Below are 27,615 nucleotides of genomic sequence, written 5' to 3'. Positions count from 1 at the left end.
ATTAGTTCATCTCGGTTTCCCAAAGCTGGACAAGGTTGAAGGCTTAGCAGGAGCAAAAATTGTTGTCAGAAGTTCTTTTGTCGATGTAACAAGCAAATACTAACATACTCCTTTCTTCTGGTTTTAGGAGTGGCCACACATTACTTGCCTTCTGGTTTTCCCGTCAAGAAGGAAAACTAAATCGACAGCAAACTATTGAACTGGGACATCACATTCTCAAAGCACATATTTTTAAGGTAAGAAAAATTGAAGTGAAGACTCGTGCCAAGCTCATCCCTGCTGCGTATAATCTGCCAGCACTGGCAGCGTTCAGTCTCTTCTTGTTTTAGGGTTGCTGTAAGAAGTGTGATTGCTTCAGGCTGCTGAAACATGTAGAAGTGAGCTTTAGAAAATTGGCAATGGTATATAACAAATCCTTGAAATTAAACTGTCCTTCAGACTGTAAATTCAGCAGATAGCCTCCTTACCTGAAATTACTCTTCTACCGTAAGAGGTTTCTTCCCATGTAAGATGAGTTCCTTGTAACAACATCTAGAAAAAGCAAATCATTTAAAAGGAGTGGTTTTGAAGAATCCAACCCAAAATTCAGGTTGTAAAGGGAAGATCTGATGGTCCTTAAAATCTGATGGTGAGTCCATTTTACTCTTCATGCAGACATTTAAGACCTGGGTAACTGAAAGGCAAACTTGGATGTGAGCATCAATATGACCCATAAATTAAGTATCATTCTTTTGACTGTTGGCCATATATCAGAAGATGGCAATGACAGGATGGATTTGTCAGGTCACAGGAAATACAGAATTTATTAGAAGTATTAGGATCTGTGGGTGCTTAACACTGGTAAAAATGAGGCTGTATTTTTATCTCATCTATATATGATTTTATAGACTTAAAAGCTTTAGCACCCCTGTATTTCTGTATCTCTAGAGCAAATAGATGTCTTGTGTCAGTCCTGTTGGATTTATTTATTGAGTTCCCTGTGCTGAATTCACCATCAGGTGCGGTAGCAAAGTCTCCTCATTTGGGAAAGCGATGGCTGAAGCCAAAGGGAAGAACCCCAGATCGGCACATTACCCGATCAGTGTATAATTTTCAAATTTTGAGTTACATTCCCAAGGCCAAATTCAGCAGTGAGTTTACTATTCAGCTGCCATTTGCATCTAAATCTGATTCCAAGTCTTCGTTTCACACTTCCACGGTAGAAACAAATAACAGGGTTTCAGGCTCTAAACAAATGACAATTTTCATTAAGTGGACAAGTTGCCTGTAGATTCCAGATTTAATTGAGCAATATGTACAATAGTAGAAAATGCCAATTAGCATATGAAAAATGTCAGTACAGCCTTCTGTTTCTAATCACTTGGCAAAATCCTTGGGTTTGCAACACTGCAGTAAGAATAGTATGTCTCGGTGACAGATAAGCGTAACAGTATGTTAGATAGAAGTACTATAAAGTTTTGAAAGGGTTTGGATTAGCTGGATTAGAAACACTGTAAAACTTAGTCTTTCGCTTTTCCTTGAATAGGTTTATTTTTATTCCTTTTTTTAACAAGTGTTTACTGAGGATTTGTGAGTGTTTACCGAGTGAAACAATAGCTGCATTAGTTTTTGAAGGAGGCATTGAGCTGGAATATTGCAGGCCATATTCTTTTAAGAAATGCTTAAGAGCATTCTTTTAAGAAAATATTTCTGAGAGTACATACACAGACTCCTTTTCCTGTTGTTACTGACTGTATTTGTTTCTAAACAAGCATTTTTTTTTTTCCATTCAAGCTTTTCATTCTGTCTGATCTTTTGCTGAAGCCGTTACCAGTATGGCATGGGTTTTCTGCCAAGTAGGGAGCGTGTCAGGTCATCAATTCAGTGTGTTTTTCCTGAAGTATCACGTTATAACGGCAGCTTTCCGCAGACACAAAGACCCTAATTTTGAAGGTATTTATGGAGGCCTGATGCCATTGTAATGCCATTTTATTTACCCATCATGAAGCCAGAAGAGGATTAGAACAGGGCCAAAGCATTTTGTCCAGCCAGGGAGTACTGGGAGCTAGGTATAGAGACAAACTTTGATTAAACAGTGCAGAAAACATATTTGTCCTTCCCCAATCCCTATTGGTTCGAATCCACCGGTACCTTGTGCAAGGTAATGATGGGACACTTGGAATTTCCAGGTGTAAAAATTCAGTGATGCAGACACAAGGTGATGACCTGATAGATAGGTGTAAAGAAGCTTTCACGCTCCCTGCCTTGCTTGATGGCTGAGATCTGCTGGTTTTCTTTTTTAAACACAAACATCCTCAAACAGTTGGGGGGGGAAAAAAAAACCCTACAAATGTTTTAGTCTTTTAAAGCAATTACCAGTCTTAACAGGAGCATATGGAAACCCAGCTTGGAAAGCCTGGCATGGAATGAAAGGGCAAGAAGAGAAATGTGCAGTAATGATACAAGAAGACCCAAACTTCAGGCTGACGTATGTTTTGCAAATCAACCAAAGAGAATTCTTTAATTTCATCTTAAATTAGTTAGCTAAAATGTCAGTAATCCAGAAATGGGTGTCCCTCGTCCCCACATTGAGAATGTAATGACAATTACAGGCAGAAACACTCACTTTGACAGCTATGGGTATGTGAAGGTGTCTGATATTCCTTGAAAAACAGCTTCATAAAGATCATGTGTCGAAGGTGCCAATGGCCAAATAGCAGAGGAAGCGATAAGTTAGAAATGAAGGGTGCGGACAGCTGCATACAAGAGTGCAGGACAAAAAAAGCAAGCCTGCTTGAAAACGGGGGTTGTGTGGAGTTGGCAAAGTTAGGCAAATGAAGCGCGCGTGGTCAGGCCGTGCCTTGGTCCCGTGTCAGATGGTCCCAGCGAAGTGGAAAGCACTGATGGTATTTCGGTTTGATGTTGTGTCAAGCTGGGATTTGCTTTCGCTGAAGGATTCAACCTGCTTTACAGTTCTGGGCGGAAAGGGGAAACAGAAAAGGAAGATACGATCTGTAAAATGAGAAATAGTGCGGTTTTGTTTCAGCAACTGAATGATAATGGTGCTGAACGTATTTATTCTTTAAAGGATGAATGTCATCTTTTATGTCTTGCACTGATATCGAAGTATATATGTTCTAATACAGTGGTTAAGATTTTTATAGCATATGTGATTATCATCGGATGGCTATTCTGAAAATACATGCTCTTTCCCTTGGTCCTGATGGTGACTCAAACAGCTTATTTATGGGTTTGATAGTATTATAACTCTTTTTAAATTATTTTAACCGTTTATTATAAAATTGTTTTCCATTTGTCCAATTATACTGTACTGAGTTCACTGAAATGTAATATTGACCTCTAATGTCCTGTATTGTGTCATTTCAAAAGCAGCATTTAACAGTGGCTAAAATTCCTGAGCTCTTTTTCTGCCTCTTAACACAAGCAGATATTTTTCTCCATTTAGCTCCCTGAATTTTGAAGGAAACAAGCGCATGGAGTTGTTATTTATAAGAGCTTGTCTAATCTGTTGCTTCTTTTTATGGTAAAACAGTTTCAAGTGACAAATCTGTTGATGGCTGGTGCGATGCTTCAGAATATCTTTCACACGTAGGTATTAGAGGTCTGCAGCTGAGTCCAGCAGCGGGCTCAGATCATGATTCCTGCACGTCTTCCGTTAGAGGAAACAAATCCCACCTTTTGCTGCTGGTTTTCTTCCCACCAACCTGCACCATCCGTGTCGGTCTGTCGTACAGAAGACTTACAAACTGAAATGCGATCCTGCTGCTTTGCACAGATAGAAATGACCGCACGGCGTGCAAGGAAGTAGAAATGGGGGTTTGCATATCAAAACAGAATTAAAGATGTCTGTATGGTTTCCGTGGAAACAGCAGGCTTTAATGGTAAATCAGTAGCAGAACAGCAACATATAGGGCGTACCCGCGTCACACAACGGAGCCCAACACGCAGCGAAGCTCGTTGCTGGAGTTGCAAACCCATTCCTCTCGTCTTCGATCAAGTCGTTTGCTCCCGTCTGTTGGCTACAGAGCAGTTATTGCTCCTTCGATAGGAGGGGGGGCAACTTGCTTAACAGTGCTGTGCTCTGCCAGTTAGTGCTGCTGGAAAAAGATGTCAGACCTTGTATATATTACGTATAGCCTGATCACAGACGCCAGCCAGGAAGGTTGGAAACAGTCTGGTATGAGATATGGGAATACTGTTCTAGGCTGTGGTTGAGAATTCCTTAATTTATCTCACTGTGAGCAGATACTGTCATCTGGTTTAACTGTGTGAATAATAAGGAAACTTTGTGAATCAGTTCTGCCAAAATAATGTGTACTTTATTAAAAAAGAAAAGCAGCAGCATGCTCTGTTCCTTAGCATGACATTTTCTGAGGGTGTTGAATGGATTCAGGTTGCTCACAGTTTACTCCTGCCTTTCCTAGACCTTGGAGATGGCTACAGTACCTTTGCAAGTTATTTCCTACAAGCTTATTAATTCACTGCAAAGGTCGGATGTGGCAAATTGTCACATTATCTTGTGTGTAGCTGTTAGCGTCTTGAAACTCCTTGAAGCCCAAAGACCCAGGAGGATCTGCCCGGTGTAATTGAGCATATTTGTAAGCTTGCATTTAAGTCATCTTTTCTTTTTTAGGGGCTGAGTAAAAAAGTTGGGGTATCTTCCTCCATCCTGCAAGGGCTTTGGATCTCCTACAGTACCGAAGGTCTTTCGATGGCTTTGGCATCTCTGAGAAATCTCTACACCCCAAACATAAAGGTACTGGAGGAGGAGGAGAGCTGGGGTGGTTCAGAGCTCACTATAGAGTCTTTGCTGTAGCTGCCTGCCCATGGTCCTGCCCAGGCGGTGCCGAGCAGCTTGCTGGGCATTCGTCTTGGGATTTTGTTACCGTCTGGGATGATCCCTCAACTCTTCTGCTTTGACCAGGGATCTCCTTTTAATTGCAGCGAGTGAATAGTGAATTTGCATCCGTGCAAAATGGTTCACACCCGTTTTTCCTCCCCAGAGATGTGGGATGCGACAACTGGTGTTGAAATTTGGCAGCCCCGTAAAGGGCTCTGGCTTAGACATGCACTAACTTGGAGGCAACGCCAAACACAGCGGTGCGTGCTAGTTCAGGCCCATTTGCATTGCTAAGGATGAATGTGTTAGCTTAAGAGACTTCATCTCTACAGCAAAAAGGATTTCAGACAGTGATACAGATTTCAAATTGTCCTTCATCTGGAAGGATGTTTGTCCCAGCTCCTTCCCATACCGGTGAAAATGCCTAAAATGGGACCATATATTTGGCAAGTGTTTTTACTGGGCATTTTACGTCCTTCGCTATTTGCTTGGAAGCACGCACAGGGCCCTGGTTTAAATTCTTTTGTTGTCCTGAAAATAAACTAATGTCTCTGCGTAAGACTCGGCTAACAGGAGCTCTTCTTTTCCTGTGCAGGTCAGTCGGTTGCTGATTTTAGGAGGTGCAAACGTGAATTATCGGACCGAAGTTCTGAACAATGCCCCCATTTTGTGTGTCCAATCTCACCTGGGTTATACGGAGATGGTGGCTTTGCTCTTGGAGTTTGGGGCCAACGTAGATGCCGCTTCTGAAAGTGGCCTGACCCCCCTTGGCTACGCGGCTGCTGCTGGGTTTCTAAGTATCGTTGTGCTGCTGTGCAAGAAACGGGCTAAGGTAAGGTGACCACGTTCCTCTAAAAGCTGATTTAAACTATTCCACGTTTATGCGAGGCCGGGCACAAGCTGCAGGTAGGATATGTAACCCCTGCTGAAGAATATCCTCCAGCAGATGAAGCCAGGACGCTGCTGCGGAGGGTTGGCTTTTCTGCTAAAATGTAGTGGCTTTGAAAATCTCCCATTGACACCACAGCTAAGTAACTCCTGAGGGTCTGTGATTAGTATTCTGGAATTCAGGTCTGAGGCAGGAACTGCCTAATCACGCTGCACTGATGGCCTGCTGAAGGGTGTTCTGGAGAGGTCCTTGAACCTCGCGAGGTTAAAATGGCAACCTTGCCTTTGCAGCACAGAGTGTTCTTTAAATATGTCCTTGAGACGCATTTTCCAAAAATTTCTATTGGACTTGTCCTAGAAAAATACCCTTTGTTTAGCTTTGTGGTGAGTGTTTGGAGTTTTAATTGTATATAATGAGTCAAGTTGAAGTATCTTGTTGAAGAAGAAAATTGTGCTGATTTTTGAAGTGGAGCCTCCTGGAAACAATTTGTGGTTTCTCTATATGTTTAGCTTCAGTTCAAAAAGCAAAATATGGGTTTGTATAGTTTTGGTATGAAGGTCAGGATGACTGAGAGACCCGTTTAGATCTTGCCATGTTGTCTGTAATAATGCGAGGACAGTATGAAGGAAAAAAAGAATTCTGCTTTTGTTGGGATATTTTGAGAGAGTTGGGTGACTCCCTGACACTTGTTGGTAAGGAACAGCACTCCCTCTCTGAGAACAGGAATATTTGGGCTACAAAATGCAATGCCAAAGTCCTGCCACTCAGAGCTTTCCTTGAGTATTCCTAACTGTATTGAGGAAATACCCCAGAACCAGCTGGGTTTAGTTTGAAGGCTGAGATGTTTGATTCTGGCATAGAAAGTTGAGAAATTAGAAAAACAAGAAACATTTATCATATTAGAACATATTAATATTATTAGTGTATTAATATTTTCATATGTATTGTGTTAATATAATTGCTATTATTAGAATATATTCTAATAATTATTTCTCATATTTATAATACGAGAGATGAGAAATAATACGTTGCAGAGCACTGAAGGGGTTAACCGGCAGGAGGACAGTAGCTGATCTGCCTGTCCTGTTTTCTCCAAGTTACTGGTGTTGGGACAGGACCTAGAAATCCCAGTTGATGTATTCAGGCATCGAGTGAAAACCATGCCCGGTCCTGAAAAGCCAACCAAATAAGTTCCTACAAGGCTGCCAAGCACGATCTCTGTTTCCTATTGCCTTCTGCCTGCACTGGGTTCGCGTTGTACGTTCGACTGCAGGCTGAGACACTTCTGTCTCTCTCAAAAGAAATGGTATCTGGAAAACAAGTTGGTTTTCCTTTTGTGGGTTTGGATAAAGGAGGTGATATCAGTGTGCATGATTTCAATCCACAAGAAAACACGGTTGCTGGACTTCAGGATGCAAAAGGGAAAATGTTTTTGCAGCCTTTGAGTCTGAAGAAAGCTAAAAATAATGGTGACTTACCCAAAGCAAACACTTGTGGCCAAGAGGATGCCTAAGCGTGGGGCAGAGTTGCTTTGGGAATGGTTGTTTTCTGGTCGTGGAAGGGATAGTTTACCAGAAAAATGCACATTTTGCACATGTGGCATTATTTTGAAACCAGGGCTGGAAACTCTGAAGAAACGAAGATGTTTTGCCCGTGATTTGGCTTAATTGTATTCTGTCATCTCTTTTCAAGGTGGATCATTTGGACAAAAACGGTCAGTGCGCTCTGGTTCACGCTGCTCTCAGAGGACACTTGGAGGTGGTGAAGTTCTTGATCCAATGCGACTGGACCATGGCTGGGCAACAGCAGGGAGTGTTTAAGAAGAGCCACGCCATCCAGCAGGCACTGATCGCTGCGGCCAGCATGGGTTACACCGAGGTAAGGCCTACCCGCACATCATTGCCTCTGCGGGGTGGGAAACCAAGGGTTGACTGTGTTCCCTAGACGAAACTTTGACCAAAGAGGGTCCTGGAGGTGGAGTCAGTACCTCTGTCCTACTCTTCCTCCCCTTCCCATCCCAGGCAGCGGGGTTCACAGATCCCTTGGCAAACCCCGTGGTCTGGGCAGGTCTCCAAGAGAGGAAGCGTAACAAGCCTTTCAGTTGTTGGAATAAACCTTTAAGCAAGGGAGGATAAACAGTGTGTTACTTACGCTGCTCCTCCAGTGCTGTTAGGGGAGTGTGAGACCACGTAGGTTTGGACTGTATGTTGGGGGGAGAGAAGAGCTGAAGACCTTGCTCCTATCAGACCGATAAAGATTTGTGATGTGGAAAATGATGTATGTTTTCCTACCAAGAAGCAGTCTTTAAGGATTTTTGCATCGGTTGATTTCTTTGCTAAATTGAGCTCCTCTCATTTACTGGAGTTTTGATTTTGCTTTTGTTAAGCATAATCCATGAAAACATAGGTAAAGTGCTCAGATCAGAGGAGCTAGTTAAGAAAGCTGGGAAATTCTTATTAGCTAAGTGACTGTGAGTTGAACTGATGAGAAGCAGATGTGACTTCAAAACCCTGAAGATCTGCATGCCGAGGACATAATTTGTAACAGGGCACAGAACTTTTTAAATGGGAATTTCCCCCCAGATAATACTGGTCACCTTTATAATGTATAGAAAGGAGTTCTGGAATTGTTTAATGTTTCTGTTGTACCATAAAAGTTACATGGCTGCGTATAGAAAATGCTCCCAAGTCCCTGTTTTGAGGGGATTGCAGTCATAGGAGATGCAAGCTGATGATTACTTTGCTGTTTTTCTCCGACTTTGGTGATAAAACAAATATTTAGCATGTTTATAAAGTGATCTTAACCACTGGTGGGGCCACACTGGAGTCCTTGCTGTGATTATACCCTAGCGTAACCATACCAGGCTTAGCGTTACGCTGTAGTCACGCAACACGAGGTCCACTAAGCGGTACAGCACCCGGCTGGGAGCTCAGCCAAGCGCACGGGGGTTTGTTACACCAAGCTCACACTCTCCCATCGAGGCAGCATCATATACACAAGGCATCTACTGCGGAAGGACCATGGGCATCACTTCAAGAGCATCTCTCACATAGACACTCTCCTGGCTTTCCTGCTCCCCCCCGCCGTGCTGCTGTCATTCCCGACGTCCCATTTCGCACCGGAGCATCGCTGGCAGGACACGGGAAAATAGCACTTGTCACCGAAATCCCTCTCCCCTGTGCTGGTGCCTCTCAGTCTGTGCCCACAGGCAGCCGCAGGCAGCAGAGCAGGCACGGCTTCCTCCCAGGTACTCAGAAAAGGCTCGTTGTGGCCTAGACCCCAGCAGATAATTGTTTCTCCTAGAATGAGAAAAATGCTTTTGTCCTTCAGTCACTAAAGTAAAATCTCCATTTTCTTCTTAGCCTCTTGCTTTCTCGCATCATATGATCCAAACACTGAAATTTTCTGCCGGTTTTCAGTCAATTAAATCCTTTAATTTACCCTTTAAAGAAGTTAATTTGCTTCTCTGGGGTTTCAAGCATCCACAGCTGGAAGAAAAACATAGTGGAAATCTTTTTAACAGTCTGCTTAAAAACAGTATTTGCTAGAAAGGGGCTAGTAGTTTCTGGAAGTAACTTCATCTTGGCTGGAGCTTAAGCTAATGGAGAGGCTAACGATTATAACTGCACCATTACATCACTTGTCCGTGACTCAGTTTCCCCAGCAGTAAAAGGGGACGATCGTAGTCGTTGCACCCCAGCAGGCGCGAGGTGACGCAGACGGACACACCGGTGTTCCCTCACTGGTACGGCAGCTGTAGCTGCAGGCGAAGGCGCATCCACCGCACACGCCGGGTCATCCGTAGCAGGACAGACGCAGTCACAAGGAACTGACACCACACAGGCTCGTGGTGTGCGGTCGTATCAAGACGCTTGGGTGGGCTTTTTTCGCTTGTACAGGGCAGCAGGTTCAGTGATTGATCTCTGGAAGAATATTTACTTGAGCTCAGGGTGCCAGGCAGAGACTGTTCCTTTTTCGCTGTGTATTCAGAACAGCTCGTGTTAAGATGTCAGCAGTTTATATATAACGCATCCAAGTTCGTGAGCTGACATGTCATTTTGTTTTAGATTGTCTCCTACCTGCTCGATCTTCCAGAAAAAGACGAAGAGGAGGTGGAGCGAGCACAAATCAACAGCTTTGACAGCCTTTGGGGAGAGACAGGTGATTTCTGTAGATGCTGTAGCTTCTTCTTGCATGTTTGTGTTTGTATTTATGGGCTCCCTGTCACCTGGTGCATGCCTGATCCCTGGCCTTTTTTTGATGAAGGGCGAAGGATCGGTTCCTCTGGTTTGATTTCAGGTGATTTATAGGTGCCAGGGTGGAGCTCGCACTCAGCTTAAGTCCAACAGAGAAGTTTGGCTTTTGAAAACCCTGAGCTTCTGCAGCTCCTGGCGCTTTTCAGGAGCATGCAGGAATGCAGCAGCTCTGGCAACCAGGCCACTAATTTCTCTGAAACATCTCACGTTAAGTGAGATGGACACCAAATTCTGCTTTTTCTCTCTGGATATTTGGCATATTTATCCAAAGCATCTCCCTGTTTCTCTCTCCCCTTCCCTGTTACGTACAGCACCGTGACTGTTAAATTATCTGTTGATTTTCTGAAAACTTCTCACTATTTAACATCTGGTAATTAAACAAGCGGCCTTTTGTGCGGTACTGTATTTTTGTATTGATAGGTATAATACAGAAGCCCTACTTCCCTACCTTCTACCAAAACAAAAGAGGTCATTCACCCTTTCCACTTCACACATGTGAATTGCACTATCATCTCCATTTCTTGAGATATTCAAACTTGGAGTTGTTAGCTTTTAACTCCAATGACCTCATAAATATTATCCACTGTCATTTGTACTCAATTCACTAATCTACTTGCATCACTGGTAATGTTCCTGTCAAGTTAATACACCAAGGTAATGTTCCTGTCTGGGTAACGGAGCACTGATTTTGATTCTGTCAGCTTTGTTTAAAAATGACACGATCCAAGGGTACAGACAGGGGCTGGCGTGTAGCTTGGTCGTTGGTCAGGTTGCTTCTGGTTAGAAAGGGGGTGGGAGGGGAAGCAGGGTTATATTTTGAGCTGTGTTGTGCACTGTACCTTTGAAAATGTAGCCTTATTAGAGCCCTGTAATGGATGGGGTCTATCAGAAAGTATTGCCCCTGAGCTTTAAAGGACAAAGAGGGATGAGTTGTCCCAGCAAGGAGCGTGTGGCCGGGCTGCTCTGGGCCGTTGGCGGGGCATGAGGGAAGGAGTCAGCTCCTGCACCCTGTCGTGGTTTAACCCCAGCCGGCAACTCAGCCCCCCCAGCCGCTCGCTCACTCCCCGCCGGTGGGATGGGGGAGAGAATCAGAAGAGTAAAAGTGAGAAAACTCGAGGGTTGAGATAAAGACAGTTTAATAGGGAAAGCAAAAGCCACGCACAAGCAAAGCAAAGCAAGGAATTCATTCACTCCTTCCCATGGGCAGGCAGGGGCTCAGCCATCTCCAGGAAAGCAGGGCTCCAGCACGCCTAACGGTGACTTGGGAAGGCAAACGCCATCGCTCCGAGTGTCCCCATTCCTTCTCCTTCCCCAGCTTTACATGCGGAGCATGACCCCATATGGTATGGAATAGCCCTTGGGTCAGCTGGGGTCAGCTGTCCCAGCCGTGTCCCCTCCCAGCTCCTTGTGCCCCCCAGCCCCCTCGCTGGTGGGGTGGGGTGGGGTGAGAGGCAGAAAAGGCCTTGACTCTGCGTAAGCCCTGCTCAGCAGTAACAGCAATAACATCCCTGTGTTATCAACCCTGTTTCCAGCTCAGATCCAAAACACAGCCCCATACGAGCTACTGTGAAGAAAATTAACTCTACCCCAGCCAAAACCAGCCCACGCCCACAGGGATGTAATGGCGTAGCAAGGACATTGTGCCATTATTAGTGGAAATAAGGGCAACGTACACAAATAAGCAATTTAACAGTGCCCCTGGGGTGTCACGGGAGAAAAAAGAAATTGGATCTGGAATTAGCCAAATGAAATGACCGGGCGTTGGTAATAGGACAATGGCTTTGCTACAAGTGAGCTCACAGTTTGAAGTGGTGACCAGGCCAGAGGCAGCTCATCCAAAATGCTCTCTGGTGTTTGGGTCCTGAGGACTATCTTGTAAATAGGATGGTGATCCAGATGCCTTCAGAGTTTGATCAAAAGCCACTAAGATGTCTCCCTGCAAAGTAACCTCATGGGCAGCATCAGACACTACAGATAAGCTCCTTGAGTTTAGATAGTTCTGAGTTCATCCTGAGTCTGGATGAATCTGGCAAAGCCTGGTATAAAGCCATAGGCGTTTGCTGAACTGGTGTCTAACCCTGCCCATCCCTGGAGCTCTGCCTTTGCAGGTCACGCCGTCCTGCTCTCTCCTGCTCAGCCGTGCTCTCCGCTCTGAGAGCTGAGCACCGCACTCTTCTCCCTGACAACGTCTGGCTCTCCTCTTCCCTCTTCCCTTGTGTCCTGGGCAGCTCTGCCATTCCCAGCCTGCCCGTTACCTCGAGGACTCTTCAGGAGAAGCCTTTTCCATCCCTTCTGTCCCCCTTCCCATACCTCTCCCCCCAGCAATGCCGAAAGCCAGACTCGCCCAGACATCTGGGAGTTTCTCTATCTGAGAGGGGTTTCTGAGTAACTGGGGTAGGTGGGAATGTGGATTTGTGATTTGCAAATCACACATAAATTGAGGAGCCATCTCAAAAGAATAACCATTTATCCCATTAAAATCGGTGGTAGGTAAGATGGGAAAATGAGCAAAAACAAGCCAACCACCAAATTCAGCAGCATTTTGCCCTGTCACAGGCAGGACAAGTTTATATGGATCTCAAGACTCCCTTTCACGTTGTTGTATTATTATTATTATTTTCCCAAAAGTAAATAGCAAGTTTAGATAAATTTGAAGAGAAGTGCTGGTTTCCACCTAAAAATAGCAATCTGCTCTAAAAATCTGAATCATGTCTTGTTTGTTTTTTGATACTTGTTGCTCGTGTGTCTAATCTTCCGCAGAGCAGAGCTGACTGCCTGGCTTAGTGATACCAGCCTGATATCATCCAAATGGCAGTGCCAAGTTACATCATAAGTTTAGGAATTGCTGACAGCACACTATAGGCAACTCCAGATGGAATATTTCCCCCGGGACAAGACTAATATTAAAACCCAGCACAAAAGTATCTGAGTCACTTGTAATAACTCCATCAGAGTTGGAGGTGCAAAGAACGACTCCATCAAACTACATTTGTCTTGCTGCCAGGCTGTGAAACAGATACATGTGCTGTATAGGAGCAATTCAATGATTCCTTCTCCAGATAAAGTTGTTTTTTCTCTAAGAAAACAGACATGCTCTGCACAACAGCAGAGGCAGAATGTGCCGTTGCAGATCCCTGGTGTTGGAGACTGTGGCTTGTCTGATGTTGCTCACTGACAGAGCACGTCCACACCTGAAACTTGTCTCAGGTTTTGTTTGAGCCCTGTTTTGAGAAATGCAGCAACTGTTTTATGGTGTTTATGCCAAGACTTTGTTATTGCGTGGTGAGTTGTCTCCTGGCACTACATCCTCGTGGAAAAGCTGCAAAATGAACTTTCCTGTTTTCCAGCCCAGGATCCTGGTCGCTGCTCCTTGGCTGAGCTTGATGGACTCGCCTTTTTCATGCTGGGCCACAGGAGCTCTCTGGCAGACAGTAAAACTTCAAACAAAACCATTTCCATTGCTCTCATTTCCTCTGATCACCTTTCCTTGGCTTTTCCGATCTCCTTTCAACACACAGGCACAGCCTTACCTTGTGTGGTGGGATTTTTGGAGGCTAATGGCTGTTGTAAGGCACATTGGTGATGTCAGGAACAGGTTGATAAGTCCATCTGAGGAGTGCTAAAAGGCTTAAATAAGCAGGTACTTCTAGAATTTTTCCTCAAGTAGTTTAACTGAGCTTTTGGGCTTGGACAGTTGGACACCAGCCACAGGATAGTGCTCTGGGTTTGTGGTGACCAGCAGTGGAGCTGGAGCTTGGGGATGTCAAAAGCCGCTTTGGTTAGAAGGCTGGAGATACAGGGGTAAGGCACCTGTATTCAGAGCAGCAGCAGACTGTCCAGCTCCTTGCAGTTGGAGGGACCACAGGGGGTTATCTGGCCAACCTTCTGTTGAAAGCACAGGCACTGATGAAGTCTGGGTGTGCCTTAGTGAGCTGGTCTCCTAGGGTCCAGCTGGATTGAGCTCCTTTGGCCCCTCAGAGAGTTTCTCCATTTCTGAGGATAGATGCTTAGATATCTGTGCATTATAGAAGATGAGCTTGGATAGATTTCTCTCAGCAGCAGGCAGCAAATCCAGGTCATCAGTGTGGAACCTTCCTGAACCAGCAAGGTCTGACTGCTCGGTAGCACAGAAGCTTTTGAGCTTCCCTTGAGTTGGAGCTGCAAAGGACAGGCTGGAGCTACATACCCCCACCAGTTGCTTTGACCTTGAGGAACAGAGTGGCAAAAGGACACGTCAGTCCGGGTAGAGTGGATTGCAAGGCAGAGTGGAGAAGGGTATGGCCATGGATCAAATCATGCTGTTTCAGTAAGGTCTTTTCCAAAGAACATTTCATGGTGAACACCAAACACATAGGTGATTTACAGTATTTTCATTGTTGCAAACATAAGTCATTTTGACATGAAATACCTTGAATTAACCTGCAACATTTCATGTGCAGGCAGGTTTAGAAATAGAACCCAAAAGCCCTGCATACCGATCCCTCTGCCGTGCACATTACACACAGTCCTCCTTCTATATTTGTAGCTTACGTTTAAAACCCACATGGATCTGATTATAGATTTTGCAGTATGTTCTGCTTGTGGCAGCGAGATGATTTTTCTTTTAACTCTTGGTGTCTCTCAACCCCAAGAGAAGAAAACTCAACCATAATGTGGAACAGAATAGAGAATTAATTAAATCCCCCAACATTAACAGTGTTGCAGTTGGAAACCCATCAACACCTCGTAATCAGCCATCCCACAGAAATGTACTTCAAAGAAAAAACAAGCTACGTCAGTTAGAAATAGACTCCCACCTTCTGCTCAGGCTCCTTCTAGAAGCAGCAGAGCATTGAGCCAGAGGAGCTATGCTGAAGTGCACAGAAAGTTAGGGAGAGGAGGGAGGAACCGAAAAGTCTAAAATTAATACCAAAGACGAGTCAAAGGCAGGTCCTGCACTTGGAACTATTTTCAGATTGAATGTGCCTTTTCCAACCCAACCATACTTTCTGAGTTAACAGAGCACATTTTGTCAGGGAAGGAGCTGTCAGGTGTTACTTCTACCCGCCTGGAATACTGTGAGCATCTGTAATACTGGAAATGAGAGATAGTTTTGGTTTTGCACAAAGACCCTTGCTGGTAGGATCAGCCCTGGCCAGAAACAAAGCCCAAAATTAGTGTTTTTCTTGGAGAACAGGTGAACATATTCATACCATTTTTGCTTTCCAGGTGTGTCCCTGCTTTCAAAGATCTACAGGCTAAAGTGGGATATTAAAAATAAAAGTCCTCCATCTGAATTATGCTGCTCTGTGCTTGTTCAGACAGAGAAAAGCCACAAATCTGACTGACATCCAGTAGCTGGCAGTGATCTGTCAGTGCCTCCAGCCTGATCCCTCACTTGCTCTCTTGTAGTCATCGTGGAATGAGTCAAGGACAGGTTGCGGAAGGTCTTGTCGAGACAGCACGTACCTAAAGACCTGTGTTTTCTCTGGACATTGTGCCCCTACTAAGACACACTCAGTCTTGCAGCCTGTGGCTTTTGCAGCAGGGAAACCTGCAGGAGGCACAGGGAGAAATGGTGAAGGTTTCATGTGACAAGGCTCTACGTTTCTGTGCAGCAACACCTTGAACCTCAGTCACACGTGATAGTAGATTATTTTATGCTTAGTGCAGTTCTCATCCCGTTTCACTGCGACTTGCGGAAAACAATAGAAGCTGATTGTCCCAGTCAGCCTCTTTCCATAACATTACGAAATCTTTTCATGGAAGAGTTGACCTTTGAAGTAAACTAAAATGACAAGTACGAGCTAGAACGGTACTGATCCAACCCATTTTCTGTGTTCATTTTGCCTGTCGTGGGATACGTTTGGCATTTCAGGCACCATCGCTTTGGTATCCAGCAGAAAGACCTATCTCCGTATAGAAAGAAACTCCACGGAGAGCGTGGCTCTTTCCCCTCACTGCTTTTCTCTCTCCTCCAGCTCTGACGGCGGCGGCCGGGCGTGGGAAGCTGGAGGTGTGCCGGCTCCTCCTGGAGCAGGGTGCCGCGGTGGCACAGCCCAACCGCCGCGGGGTCGTTCCGCTCTTCAGCGCCGTGAGACAGGGCCACTGGCAGGTGAGCAGGTTCCTTGTGCCACCGGGATGGCCTGAAATGTAGGGTCAGGCCATCCCTTCCATCTTGCTGAAATATGGGTGGAGAAGACAAACTGCAACTCTTTTGGGGAATGATCAAAGTGAGAAGAAGGGATATTGATGCTTCAAACATCCTGAGCTCTTGCTGGCTACAGACAGCTTTTGCTTAAGTACTGTGCTGTCTCACCATTTGGGAAGCAAATGGGATGCTCTTGGCTTAAAAGGTCATTTTTCCTGTCCTTATACCTGTGTTGCTTCTCCTGTGCCCTAATCTTGCCACAGTAATCCCAGAGGGCACCATGCCTTGGGGGGTGAGGTTTCAAGACGTGGGGACCGCTCTGCTCTTCCTTGGCTCTGGTGTCTTCCCAGCTGGGTCTCCACGTACAATGTGTGTTCTCGCTTTGTGTGTTGCAGATTGTAGATCTCTTACTCACACACGGCGCTGATGTGAACATGGCAGACAAGCAGGGGCGGACACCACTGATGATGGCTGCATCTGAGGGACATCTGGGCACAGTGGAGTTTCTGCTTGCACAAGGTTAGAGCACGTGCTTAGAAGTGTGTTGGAGACCAGCCCACGGCGAGTTCCACCGCACTGTCTCCTGCACAGCTGGAGTTTGTAATGTTGGGGTGGGGATTGTAATCCCACTGCTGGATCGGGCGGTGGGAAAGGTTCTCAGCATCGTATCCAGCTTATTGGAGAACAAGACTAGAATAGTCATAGCGTTAATCTTGGCTATCTGTTCTGTTGTCTGTGTTTGGTGCTCACAGCCTCAAAACCAGGCATTTGAGTTAGAAAGTAAAATAACATATCACCGGTGCTTTGAGGATTGAGTTAAGAGTATGCCCTTCAACCGTGCTTGGAGCTTTCCCCTTAGACAAAAAAATCAACAGGCGATGTGATTGAACCATCAACGTCGCCATGGAACAGGCAGGCAAGACTCAACCCCAGGACCAGAGTTTGGGACACATTTTAACACTTCCATCTGTAGTGCTAGTATTGTTGCCCACGTTTTTGACACCAACATCAGCAGGAGGGTAAGGCCCCGACACAGGCAAGGACTTGGTGTATTTGTTGAAAATAGAATTGTTTTGACGGTAGTCTGCTCTTCAGCTTTGCACTCACAGATTCACTTTGCTCAGGACTTTCCGTGTCTAATAACTCCCCTTCACTAGGCGTTACTCAGTCAACAGGAACATGTTTCAGTTTTACTCATTTCTGCTGTACGTGTTTGAGGTGAGTCAGAACAACACGCTGCTTCCAACCTGTGTGAACACGATTATTTCTTATTTCTGTAGTTCCTTAGAGATTTCTTTTTTTCTTTTTTGACAAATAGCCAATGTTTGTTTGGTTTGTTTGGGTAATTTTCCATTATTTTTTTGGCTAGGAATAGCATTTATTTCTTGTATTGCGATTTGGTATTTTTATTTCAGGTAAGATCCCTCTTTGGGAAGGGATATTTTCTTCATATCATAAGTGACTGTGTCTGACCTCTTAGCCAAAATGTGAGACACTTGAACATTTTACGTAGTAATTGTAAGAACATTTTTTCACTGTAAAATTGCCAGGCTTCCAAGAACAAGTTTCTCATTGCTTGTCTGTCTGTCCTGAGCCACAGGCCAGTGGGATCCTCGCTGTTCCGTGCTGTAACCTGCATAGGGATGTAAGAGATCAGTTTGAGGCATGAGTTTCTTATTAATTATTTAATTAATTCTTTTTTGATGTTCTGTTTTCTTAAAAATTTTGAATTAATGCCCTCCACATGTTTGAGTTGTACTGTGGCCCCTCTTGCCACTTGACTGTATCTGTGTAAAAGGCTTAAAATAAGTGATTTTTTTTTTGCCAGACTTGAGAACTGTGCCTGTTGCTTAAGACTGGTTCAGTGGACGATGAAAATACCAGATAATCTGATCCTGGCTATGGGATCGCCAGCAAATGAGCATAATGTTTCTCTGGCTCCTTGGACACTGAGAGCCCAAGAAGTCAAAAATATGAAAATCCTTTTTACTTTAAAGGTCTGTTCTTCTAAATAGCTTAATAAACTCCACTGAATATGCTATAACACACAGTCCTGAAAAGTTTGCTCAAGCCTGGGCAGAGTACAGTGATATATGGTGTATTTTAATTAAAGTGGCTTTGACAGTCCTGTTCAGTGTTTCATTAAAATCAAAGTGTGCAAATCATAAGCTATAAGCATTAATTAGTGTGTTGCAAAGCAAATCTCATTTGACTGTACTTGATTAACACAGTCAGCGTCTGTAAACACTTTTTATTAACAGAGTTGCAGTCATCAATCAATTTGAAATCCAAATTTTTAGAGTTACCTACTGCTCTTGCTTAACAGCCAGAAGTAATGGACGTGTGAACGGTGAATTAAACTTTCTTGGTAGCAGCTCTGCTAAAGCTGGTATTTATACAGATCTGTGTTACACAAAGCAAAATAATTCTTGATGCTCATTCCATTTGGAGGGAGCTTGATTCTGAATCTCGTTTTCCTGCAAAAATCAATCCCTTGATGTTTTTGCTGCCTTGGGGTACATGGTAGGTGTGGGTGCAGCCTCGCTCGTCTGCCTTGTGCCTCTGACACAACGCCGAGCCTCGTCCCTGCGGGGGTGGCCCTGCCTGGGCACAACTGATGCATCCTCTGTACGGAAAGGATCCGACCATCCTGGCCACTCCCTGCTTCTTTTTGATGTTCGAACAGTTCAATAGGTTTTTTTTTTTCCCTAGCTGGCTCGTTGTTGTGTGCGTGCTGGATAACATAAACTCTTGCATTTAGCCAGTTCATTTTTTTAGGGGAGGAGCAGCCCAGCCCTTCTCAGAAGCAAGCTGGGTTTACCCAGACAAAATCTTTCCCACTGCAGCAGGGATCGGTCCCATGAGGTCACCTTAAGCCACTTGCCCTCGGAACCATCAGTTTGTTTCATGTCTGACTGCCTAATGCTGAGTAGGTCAGAGATCCCCAAAGGAGCGAAAGATGCCTTCAGTGTCAAGCAGAGGTTCCGCTGGGAGCCACAGCTGTGTCGGGAGCTCGGCACTTCTGCGGAGGTCGTGCCCAGCCTGCCTCGGAGCAGCATTTTGGCATTTCTGAAGCGGTGTGCATTGTCCGCTCACTTAGACCTTCAGCTTGCGTTGCTGCAGTGATACCCTGAAGTCTGTGCATGTCACCCTGTGGTATGGTGTGTCTCTTCCGCTGGACTGGGAGAAGCGTGGGAAGGTTGAGTGATGATGTGGCTTTCCAGCCTTCCCTCTTATTGCAGGAGCTTTCTCACCTGCTCCAGAAGAGTCAGAGGGAAAACACAAGAGACGACTTTGATGGTTTGATTGCAAGAAAGTAACTGGTACAAATAAGAAGGAACAAAATGAGGCTTTATCCTGCTTTGTTGAGCAGAAGTTGGCCGTGGGTCAGCTGAGGATCATCTGGAGGGCTTTCACAGAGCTTCAGAAGGGTTCCTGGGTGCAGCGTGGGCAACGTGAGAGAAGGCTGGCAAGATGTTGGGAGTTTATGTTGTCATCCCTTAGCTTGTACCTTTGAGCTGCCTTGCAGCCAGCGTCCCTCCTTGGCACACCAGATTGCCCCAGACGTCGTTTGCCACCTCCCTTGCTGGCACTCCGCGCTGCAGTTTGGAGGCATGCAGCAGGCAGGATGCTGCGGCTGTGCTGAGAGCTCTGGGCGGAGGTTTCTGAACATAGCCCGAGCAAATGTTCATGTGTTGTGCTCCTCCGCAAACAAAAAGCTCTGCAAGCTGGAAGACCTGTCAGTTTGCTATCATCTGGGCAATGTGTGCTAACCGGGGGATATGTCAGCTGGGATGAACGGGAAGGTTCAGGAAATTCACATTACTCCCCCGCTTGCTGAGCTTTCTGGAGCCAGTGAAGATCTCATGCTGGGCGGTTTAGAGTTTACCTACAGGAGAAAAACACTGCAGCAGCAATTCATCCCAGCCTGCTGGCAGGAGCATCCCGCAGGTAGCTGCAATTCCTCGGAGGAGGAGAGCTGATACGAATCTCTTCTGCACGCTCGAGAGCCGGAGCCCTGCCTGTGCCATGGCAACAGGAGTTGTCTTCATGCCACGAAGAGGAGTGTTCACTTAATGCTGCTGTTCAGATCTCATATGTGTATCCATATGCCGTATGAAGCAATACTGACCCGTTGGTATGGCAGCGCGATTTCTTCATCCAAGAAAATGTCAAGTCCCTCTCTCCTTGGCTTGCAGTTGGCAGTAGTTTATCCCACAGCCTTGTATTTATATTGGGTAAAGTTCAGGGAGAAATACTGCTGGAAATTGTGTCGATTTGGGTAAAGGGGAGGAGAGTGAAGAGGGGAAAATACGTGCTTTTTTAGAAGAAGTGAGCTGAACTGACTTAGTTCCCCTTGGTACACCATGACCTGCTGAAACAGCAAAATGGTCTTCATCTCTGACTCACACAGGCTAGAATGGGTTCTGATTAAAAAGAAAAAAACAGTTAAAAAGAAAGATTGATGTCTCAGATGAGGGATGTCAAATCCACCCTGCTGCTCAGAAGACGTTTGCCAGAAAAGCCTACGGAGCTAGGTGCGAAAAAGTTTGCAGCTTGGTGTGAATAAACTCATTTGCCACAGTTCCTATCAGTGCATTTGAAGTTGCCATGGAGGGTGGGATCCACGGTGGGAGAAATGTTAATAAAGTAATTAATAATTATGTACATAGCTGTCTAAAAATAAGCTGTCATCACTAAGCGGATGGTTTTTTGTATCATAGTGCTCAACAACAGAGGGCTCTTCAGTGAACTGATGCTTGTTCTTTCAGGTGCCTCCATTTCTCTAATGGACAAGGAGGGCTTGACAGCCCTCAGCTGGGCTTGCCTGAAGGGACATCTCTCCGTGGTGCGTTCCCTGGTGGAGAACGGGGCTGCCACTGACCACGCGGATAAAAACGGACGCACTCCGCTGGACCTGGCAGCTTTTTACGGCGATGCAGAGGTGGTAAGTGTGACCGGTAATAGATGCAGAACAAAAAGGGCACTTGGCATAAAACCCTCAAAATAGTACAGTTTGGCTTGATGTAGCAATAAGCATACAGTGTCCTGGCCCTCCATACGTGCAAGCGCTTCCACAGAGGAGAACGCATGAGACCAATGTACCCTTAGATCCTACAGAGGTGGTTTTAGCCCAAGCAGCGGAGCAGAGCAAGCTTCTGCTGGGCACACGTCCCCAGCAGTGTGTGAAGGTCTCGCCCAGGAGCAGAACTGACTGTTGGGCTTCTCGTTGCAGGTTCAGTTTCTGGTGGACCATGGGGCCATGATTGAGCACGTTGACTACAGCGGGATGCGCCCCCTCGACAGGGCAGTGGGGTGCCGCAACACCTCGGTCGTCGTCACTCTCCTGAAGAAAGGAGCAAAGATAGGTAGGGACAAGGGGACAATCTGCTGTCGGCTCTGTGCTCAGGCAGGACTCTGAGCAGTGGGGCTGGCTTCCTAGAAAATAGAAGCGTAACGCAGCGGCAGCCTCAGCCCCAGCTGCTGCTTCGTACTCCAAAAGCAGCCGGCAAGTCATGACTGCCTTGTTCTCTTCATTAAAATGGGGAATATTTTTTTTGCTGTCGTATTACTTAGCAAAGTTAATCAATAAACCACTGTTTCTTTGGCAAGGTCTTTCCTCTGGTAATGCTTTTTCTATCTTTACTAGTCTGAGTCTACAAACGTACTATGTCCATGCATTGCTGTGAGCTGCTGCATTCACTTGCTCTGTGTATGCTTTCAGATCTTAGTGTTACCTGCACTGCGCCACACAGCTGCTCACGTTACGTTTTCCTGTGAAAGGGGATTTTGCTGGTGCATTGGCTTCTTTGCTGCCTGCCTCTCACAGCTGCTTTTTTCCTTTCTTTTTTTTTTTTTTCACCTTCATCCATTTTTTTTCCCCCTCTCTCCTACAACTTTTTGTTTTCTCCTTTCTTTGAAGGTTGTCAGACGTTACCGAGTCGCCCACGAGGTATATCTCATTGCTGTCAGCATCAGCTTCGATCTGATAGCTTTGTCAGCCTTGCTTTCTCCTGTTTGATTTAGCCTGCATGCGTCCCCAACACCTCTAATCTTTTAATTTACCTCACCTTCAAATAATTTTTTTAATGACTGTTGCAGAGAATAACTTGAACTCAAAAACTAACCTCCTTCCCCCAAAATGTACTGAATCTACTGATAGAATATTGTTGACTTATTCTTCACCCACACTAATGAGTTGTCCCCAAATTTTTGCCACCCCTTCCCTCCCAGTATTAGTCCTTGAGATAACGACTGGCTCTGCAGGGGCGGACCCCTGTGCAGAGCCAGCGTGTCCCCAGCCCAACGGACGGCTTCGGCACCAGCAGCACTTAGACAGCGACCTTTCCTTTGTCGTATTTTCCACTTTAATGGCTTTTCTACTCTAGTATTTCACATCTTGTGAAGTTGGAAATCACAATCCACTTAAACACAAAACGCCTATCGACAGTTGAACTGCAGATTTCCTAGTACACTTCCAGAGATTTTAATTTAGAAATGCTTTTATGTAACCACTCTGATTTTTCCTGTTAAATATGTCTTGTTTCCCCCACCCCGGCTGGTTCCACAATCAGCACTGCCCTCTTGTGGAAATGGCTCCCATCATTTCCCAGACCCTCGTGGTGGTGGTGATTAGGATTAGCCTTAATGACTGCAAAGGAAAACCATTGCACTGTGGATGACGTTAATTTAAGTGCGAGAGGAATTGTCAGCTCAATCATTTGGAGCGCTCTGCCCTTTGATCATGCCAAGTTGTTCTCTCCAGCAGAAATTCCCACCCCAGGATATTTTTTCCACCCAGCTTCCTACCACCCTTGCATTGTATGAGTTTTTTACCCATCATGCATCCTGTACACTACAGGTCCAGCAACATGGGCGATGGCAACCTCCAAACCAGACATCATGATCATCCTGTTGAGCAAGCTGATGGAGGAGGGAGACATGTTTTATAAGGTGAGAAGAGTGTTTTGGGAAAAATTGAACAGATGCAGCTTGCAGCATAACTTTGTATGAGGTTTTGACTGAGCAGTGCTGCTGCCTTAACCCGTGGCAAGTAAAAGCTACTGCTCGCAGCCTTCCTTGTGTTGCAAACTGTTTGGTTTTGGTTAGTGGGGCTGGGGAGGGGGGGATTGATTGCCCAAATCTGTAACGAAGCTGAAGCAAAGCCAACTCTCTCTGTATTCTGGATTTGAGCCAGCACCTCATTTCCTCTTTGAAAACACCAGAACCCAAGTGTTTTACAGAGATTCGGAGCGCTGATGTCATTGCATCAGATCTGGCAACGTTGTCATTACCTAGCAGGCTCACTGCTGTGGAACAAGGCAACAAGATAGTACATCCCAGAAAAACTCGTGGAAGAAACTTTTTGCAATGAAAACAGATTGTCAGGAGACAGATGGCTTTGTCATGTCCTTTAGCCCATGGGAGATGTTCCACCATTACAGTTAGAGAGTCTTTTTTGCTCTGTGTTTATTTTAAGTCGATCTTTAAAACCTGGAGATTTGCACACACACACAAAATGTGCAAGTACAACACTGATTCACTGTTAGGCTCTAAGGGTGAAGCAGAAAATATGCAAAGCTGGCATTGTAACTGGAGTTATCTGCCAGAGATACATGATATACAGCTGAGAAACCTGAGTCTACAAGGTTTGGAAGCTCACTATTTGTAGCTGCAAAATTTATGTCTGGGTCATCATGAATTGCACGCGTCCTAGATCCCATTTTGCCCTCTTTCTTTCACCATAGCTGCCATGGCTGCCCCCCTCCAGGGCGCAGATCATCCCATCCCAAAAATAGGTGCCCAGAATAGCAACGATGAGTCACCCTTTGAAGGTGACTGTTGCGTCCCAATAACTATAAACGGAACCCAGTTGACAGGCTTAGATGTAGACACCTAATTTTTAGACATCTGAAGTCCAGGGAGATGAATCTCAACCCGTTTGTCCAACTTCAGAGCCACGTCGGTGCCGTAACATTTATCTTTGCTATTGCAGAGGCTTCTCTGAGCCCCAGGAACTCCACCCAAAGTCCCACACTTCGTATTCTTTACCCTCCCTGGTGCTTATTAAGCTTTGGGTGTAGGATGTTCTCCAGAAACGGGTTACTGATCACCCAGCTCAAAAGACCATCCATCCAGAAACCAGATGGAGTTGTATCAAGTTAACATAACACAATTTGTTCTGTGTTTCCCACTGTGGCATAACAACTCTGTACGAAATGGGAGAACTCAACTTGCACAAGGCATCTGCATTTCCAGATCAGATGTTCCCTTGATCAAATGTTCTGGCTTTCCTTTCTAGAAAAGAGCCAAATAGTGAAGTCATGTTACCTTCACCACCCAAAACGTTCATGGGGCTGGCGAGTGAGTCCTCTGCAGTGAAGTAAACTCAACCCAAGGGTGTGTTTTGACATGTTCTCCTTCTATTAGAAAGGTAAAGTGAAAGAGGCTGCCCAGCGCTACCAGTATGCTCTGAAAAAATTCCCCAGGGAAGGGTTTGGAGAAGACTTGAAAACCTTCCGTGAGCTGAAGGTGTCGCTCCTTCTCAACCTCTCCCGATGTCGAAGGAAAATGAACGTAAGTCTCCCCACTCTTCATGGCCTTAAGCGCAAGCTGCCAGCTTTCTGCCTGCGCACAGAGGCGTGTCCATCCTGTAATCGTGCTTTGACCTCTGAGATCTCTCCTCTGTGTAACCTGGTTGTCCTTCACAGAGCACTGACATTTTACAATTCAAAAGAAGTAATGATTTAATATGCATTTCTGATGATTAAAAATTCATCGCTATGTTTATAGCTTTTTCAATTTTTTATTACTCCCTTTTGATGATGATGTGAATTGGGGGTGGAGGCATTTTCCAGATTTCTAGGGCAGCAGTGAGGGAGGAGCCAGGAGATGCGCTCCTTTGAATACTAATGAATTTAAAATGAAGGAGCATATGCTTAGGGGGCTAGCACTTCCCCAGGGCAGTGACTCATCCAGAAACTCCCCCACATACTCCCTCTCCTCCCAGAACTGCCAGATCGCTGTCACTCTCCCCACTCCAATCCAGCAGCATCTAGCGACCAGCTCCTGCAGCATGTCTGTTCTTCCAGCAGACAAGTGCCACCTCCCTCTTGCTCTGCGTGCAGAGGCTTTCACCTCTGCAACTTAAAGTCTCCATAGACTCGAAAAGTGAAATCTCCGCCGAGGCCATGAGCCAGCGAAGATGATACTGGAGGGGAAGGGGGTTTTGTGACATCTTCATTTCTTTAAGCTGCGAGGGAGAAAGATGAAAAGCAATGGAAGTAAAATCTTAATGCTGGTGAACAAACAACACTGTAGAAAGAGTGTGAACCTTCTCTTTAAACAAGCCAACTTGCAGTTAAGCCTGCGCTTTAAGGACAAGATTTTCGGTTTATTGTTAACAGGGGAATCCCAGGTTTTGTGATAGAAAATTTCAAAGCGTTGTAATTGCTCCTGCAGTTTTTGCACCTATAGATGAGACCATAAAGGTACCTACTTCTTGACTACATTCCCAGTTTAGTCTATTAGGCAATATCTCTTCAGTAACTGCTACTGAAGGTACAGACAAAAGTATGAGCTTCCCCAGGCAGGGCGTCCAGATAGCAAGCTCCAGATAGCAAGAGTTTGCTTACTGAGTTTTTGAACAAATCAGGAGTACTCTTCGGTCCTTTCTCCCAGAACTGCCCGGGGTCATAGCCCAAGTCAGCCATCCAAAGCAATGTTTGGTGGTGAAATGAAAGTCCCTCCACTGGGAAGAGGTCTCCTTCACAAGTGCTGAGCTTCAGCTGAGCTTAGTGGTACGTGGAGCATTCGGGACAAGGCAAGGGAGGACGGCCAGCAGCGTTTGAACCATAGCTGATAGTCTGATCTCCTGGCACTGCCCCTCAAAAGCACCCAGAGCAGTCTCCATCCCATGCTGTCACCCTCTCCCTCCCCACTCCCAAACTAGTCTCCCAGGTGAGGGGTAGGGGAGAGGCAAGGAACAGTGGAACGGGTGGCACTAGTAGGAGACCTTTGCCGAGCGAGTCCTGTTTGTAGCTCCTGGGATATCGTAGTCCCTTCCTTCATGTGCAGTTTTATTCAGCCCCTTCGAAGTATGTCAGTGTGTTGCAGAGTGGGAAGCAGAGGGCGTGGGAAAGGTTTCCTATTGCTTTCAACTACAGAAAAAAATCCTTCATGAGATTACATTCCAGCCTCTGCGAGACCAGATGTTTCCTTAAGACTGTAGGTTGTTGGAGAGGGATTGCATGCACTTGTTGGGGACACAATCAATGAGAACGGAGCCAGCAGCACGCTGGCCTCTCTGGGTGCTGGCAGCATCCGGCGTTACGAGAGGGCTTTGAGTCTTCGGACGTGCCATTGTAGCTCTCTGGCTGTAAATGATGTTGAATCCATGTGAAACGTTCCAGTACCGTCAAGTTTTCCATGGTACACGCGAAAAAAAAAATGTCCGTATTAAGCTTGTTTTCTTCCCAAACTGTCTATATTTTTATTTCTGTATCTATTCAATTACTTATCTACACACCTATTGTAATGACAGGATTTTGGAATGGCGGAGGAATTTGCTACTAAAGCACTGGAGCTGAAACCGAAATCCTATGAAGCTTACTATGCAAGAGCAAGGGCCAAACGCAGCAGCAGGTGAGGAGAGAGAGAGAAAAGTGCGAGGGGCTGGTCTCTTCAAGCCTGGCCACACCGATGTAGGCATCCACCGTGCAAAACCGTACCAGTGTCCCCATGGGAAGAAATGGCAAAGGAACATTCATTAATGAGATTGCAAACCTCTCAAACTCCAAAGTAACACCCTCCCTCATTTGGTAATTTCTGGAGACAGCTGAATGCAAACGTTTTGAGAGGTTCATCTTAGTTGAACTTTGTCTGAACATCTTACTACACTGGAAACCGTTACACCAAAGCTGGGTATTCTTTTTAAAAATACACTTTAGTTCAACCACAACTTGGACTCGAAGCAAAATATGACTCATGGAAGCCCTGTGGCCTGTGTTATGCAAGAGGGCAGACTTATTCATCACGGTGATCTCTTCTGGCCTTAAAATCTATGAATGTCTCTGTCCTACAGCACTTTTTGCAAGGCAGAAACTGCTGACTAGCTGTGCAGTGACTGTGCAGGCAAGCGCCAGCCGGTGAGCTTTCCGCCACAGCTTGTGCTCAGAGCACTGCAACCAGCTTCTAGAGAGCTGCAGCACTGGGATCTCTGCATCTCAGATGGAGCCCGGAGGACTGCCTTGTTAACCTCCCTGAAGGCTAAAAGATGTGAGATTAGATTCATTTCAAAACCAATCAATGCCATTCCTAAATGAGCAGGAGGGCTTGCTTTTGAGTCATACACTCATCTGTCATCTCATACTGTCATCTCGGTTTTAAACGGCAGCCAGAATGCCTTGCATGGCAGCGCAGAGAATCACCAGTAGCCAGGAGTGTGCCGAGTCCCTGTGCAAGCATCGTAGCTCAGCAGACACCACCACCATTTAGCTTC

The 27,615-nt window shown here is 45.6% G+C and overlaps 1 protein-coding gene across 8 annotated transcripts in view; it reads left to right on the top strand.

Moving 5' to 3' along the window:
- TANC2 (tetratricopeptide repeat, ankyrin repeat and coiled-coil containing 2) overlaps positions 1-27,615 on the top strand; it is a 256,753-nt gene that overhangs the window by 220,228 nt on the left and 8,910 nt on the right. For 6 of the 8 annotated variants that reach the window (XM_075522836.1, XM_075522834.1, XM_075522835.1 and 3 more), the window contains 13 exons: positions 128-236; positions 4,634-4,756; positions 5,436-5,672; positions 7,422-7,607; positions 9,797-9,890; positions 15,946-16,079; positions 16,511-16,634; positions 20,888-21,063; positions 21,352-21,484; positions 22,039-22,068; positions 22,978-23,069; positions 24,546-24,692; positions 26,659-26,759. In XM_075522836.1, the coding sequence (XP_075378951.1) occupies positions 128-236; positions 4,634-4,756; positions 5,436-5,672; positions 7,422-7,607; positions 9,797-9,890; positions 15,946-16,079; positions 16,511-16,634; positions 20,888-21,063; positions 21,352-21,484; positions 22,039-22,068; positions 22,978-23,069; positions 24,546-24,692; positions 26,659-26,759 (1,686 nt within the window). The remainder of the gene's footprint in view (positions 1-127; positions 237-4,633; positions 4,757-5,435; positions 5,673-7,421; positions 7,608-9,796; positions 9,891-15,945; positions 16,080-16,510; positions 16,635-20,887; positions 21,064-21,351; positions 21,485-22,038; positions 22,069-22,977; positions 23,070-24,545; positions 24,693-26,658; positions 26,760-27,615) is intronic. The other 2 variants (XM_075522832.1, XM_075522833.1) reach the window with 1 other exon arrangement.

Source organism: Mycteria americana, chromosome 22, assembly GCF_035582795.1.
Source record: "Mycteria americana isolate JAX WOST 10 ecotype Jacksonville Zoo and Gardens chromosome 22, USCA_MyAme_1.0, whole genome shotgun sequence".
NCBI lineage: Eukaryota > Metazoa > Chordata > Aves > Ciconiiformes > Ciconiidae > Mycteria > Mycteria americana.
The sequence above is the reverse complement of the archived record's forward strand: the minus strand, read 5'-3'. Positions and strand labels throughout refer to the sequence as shown.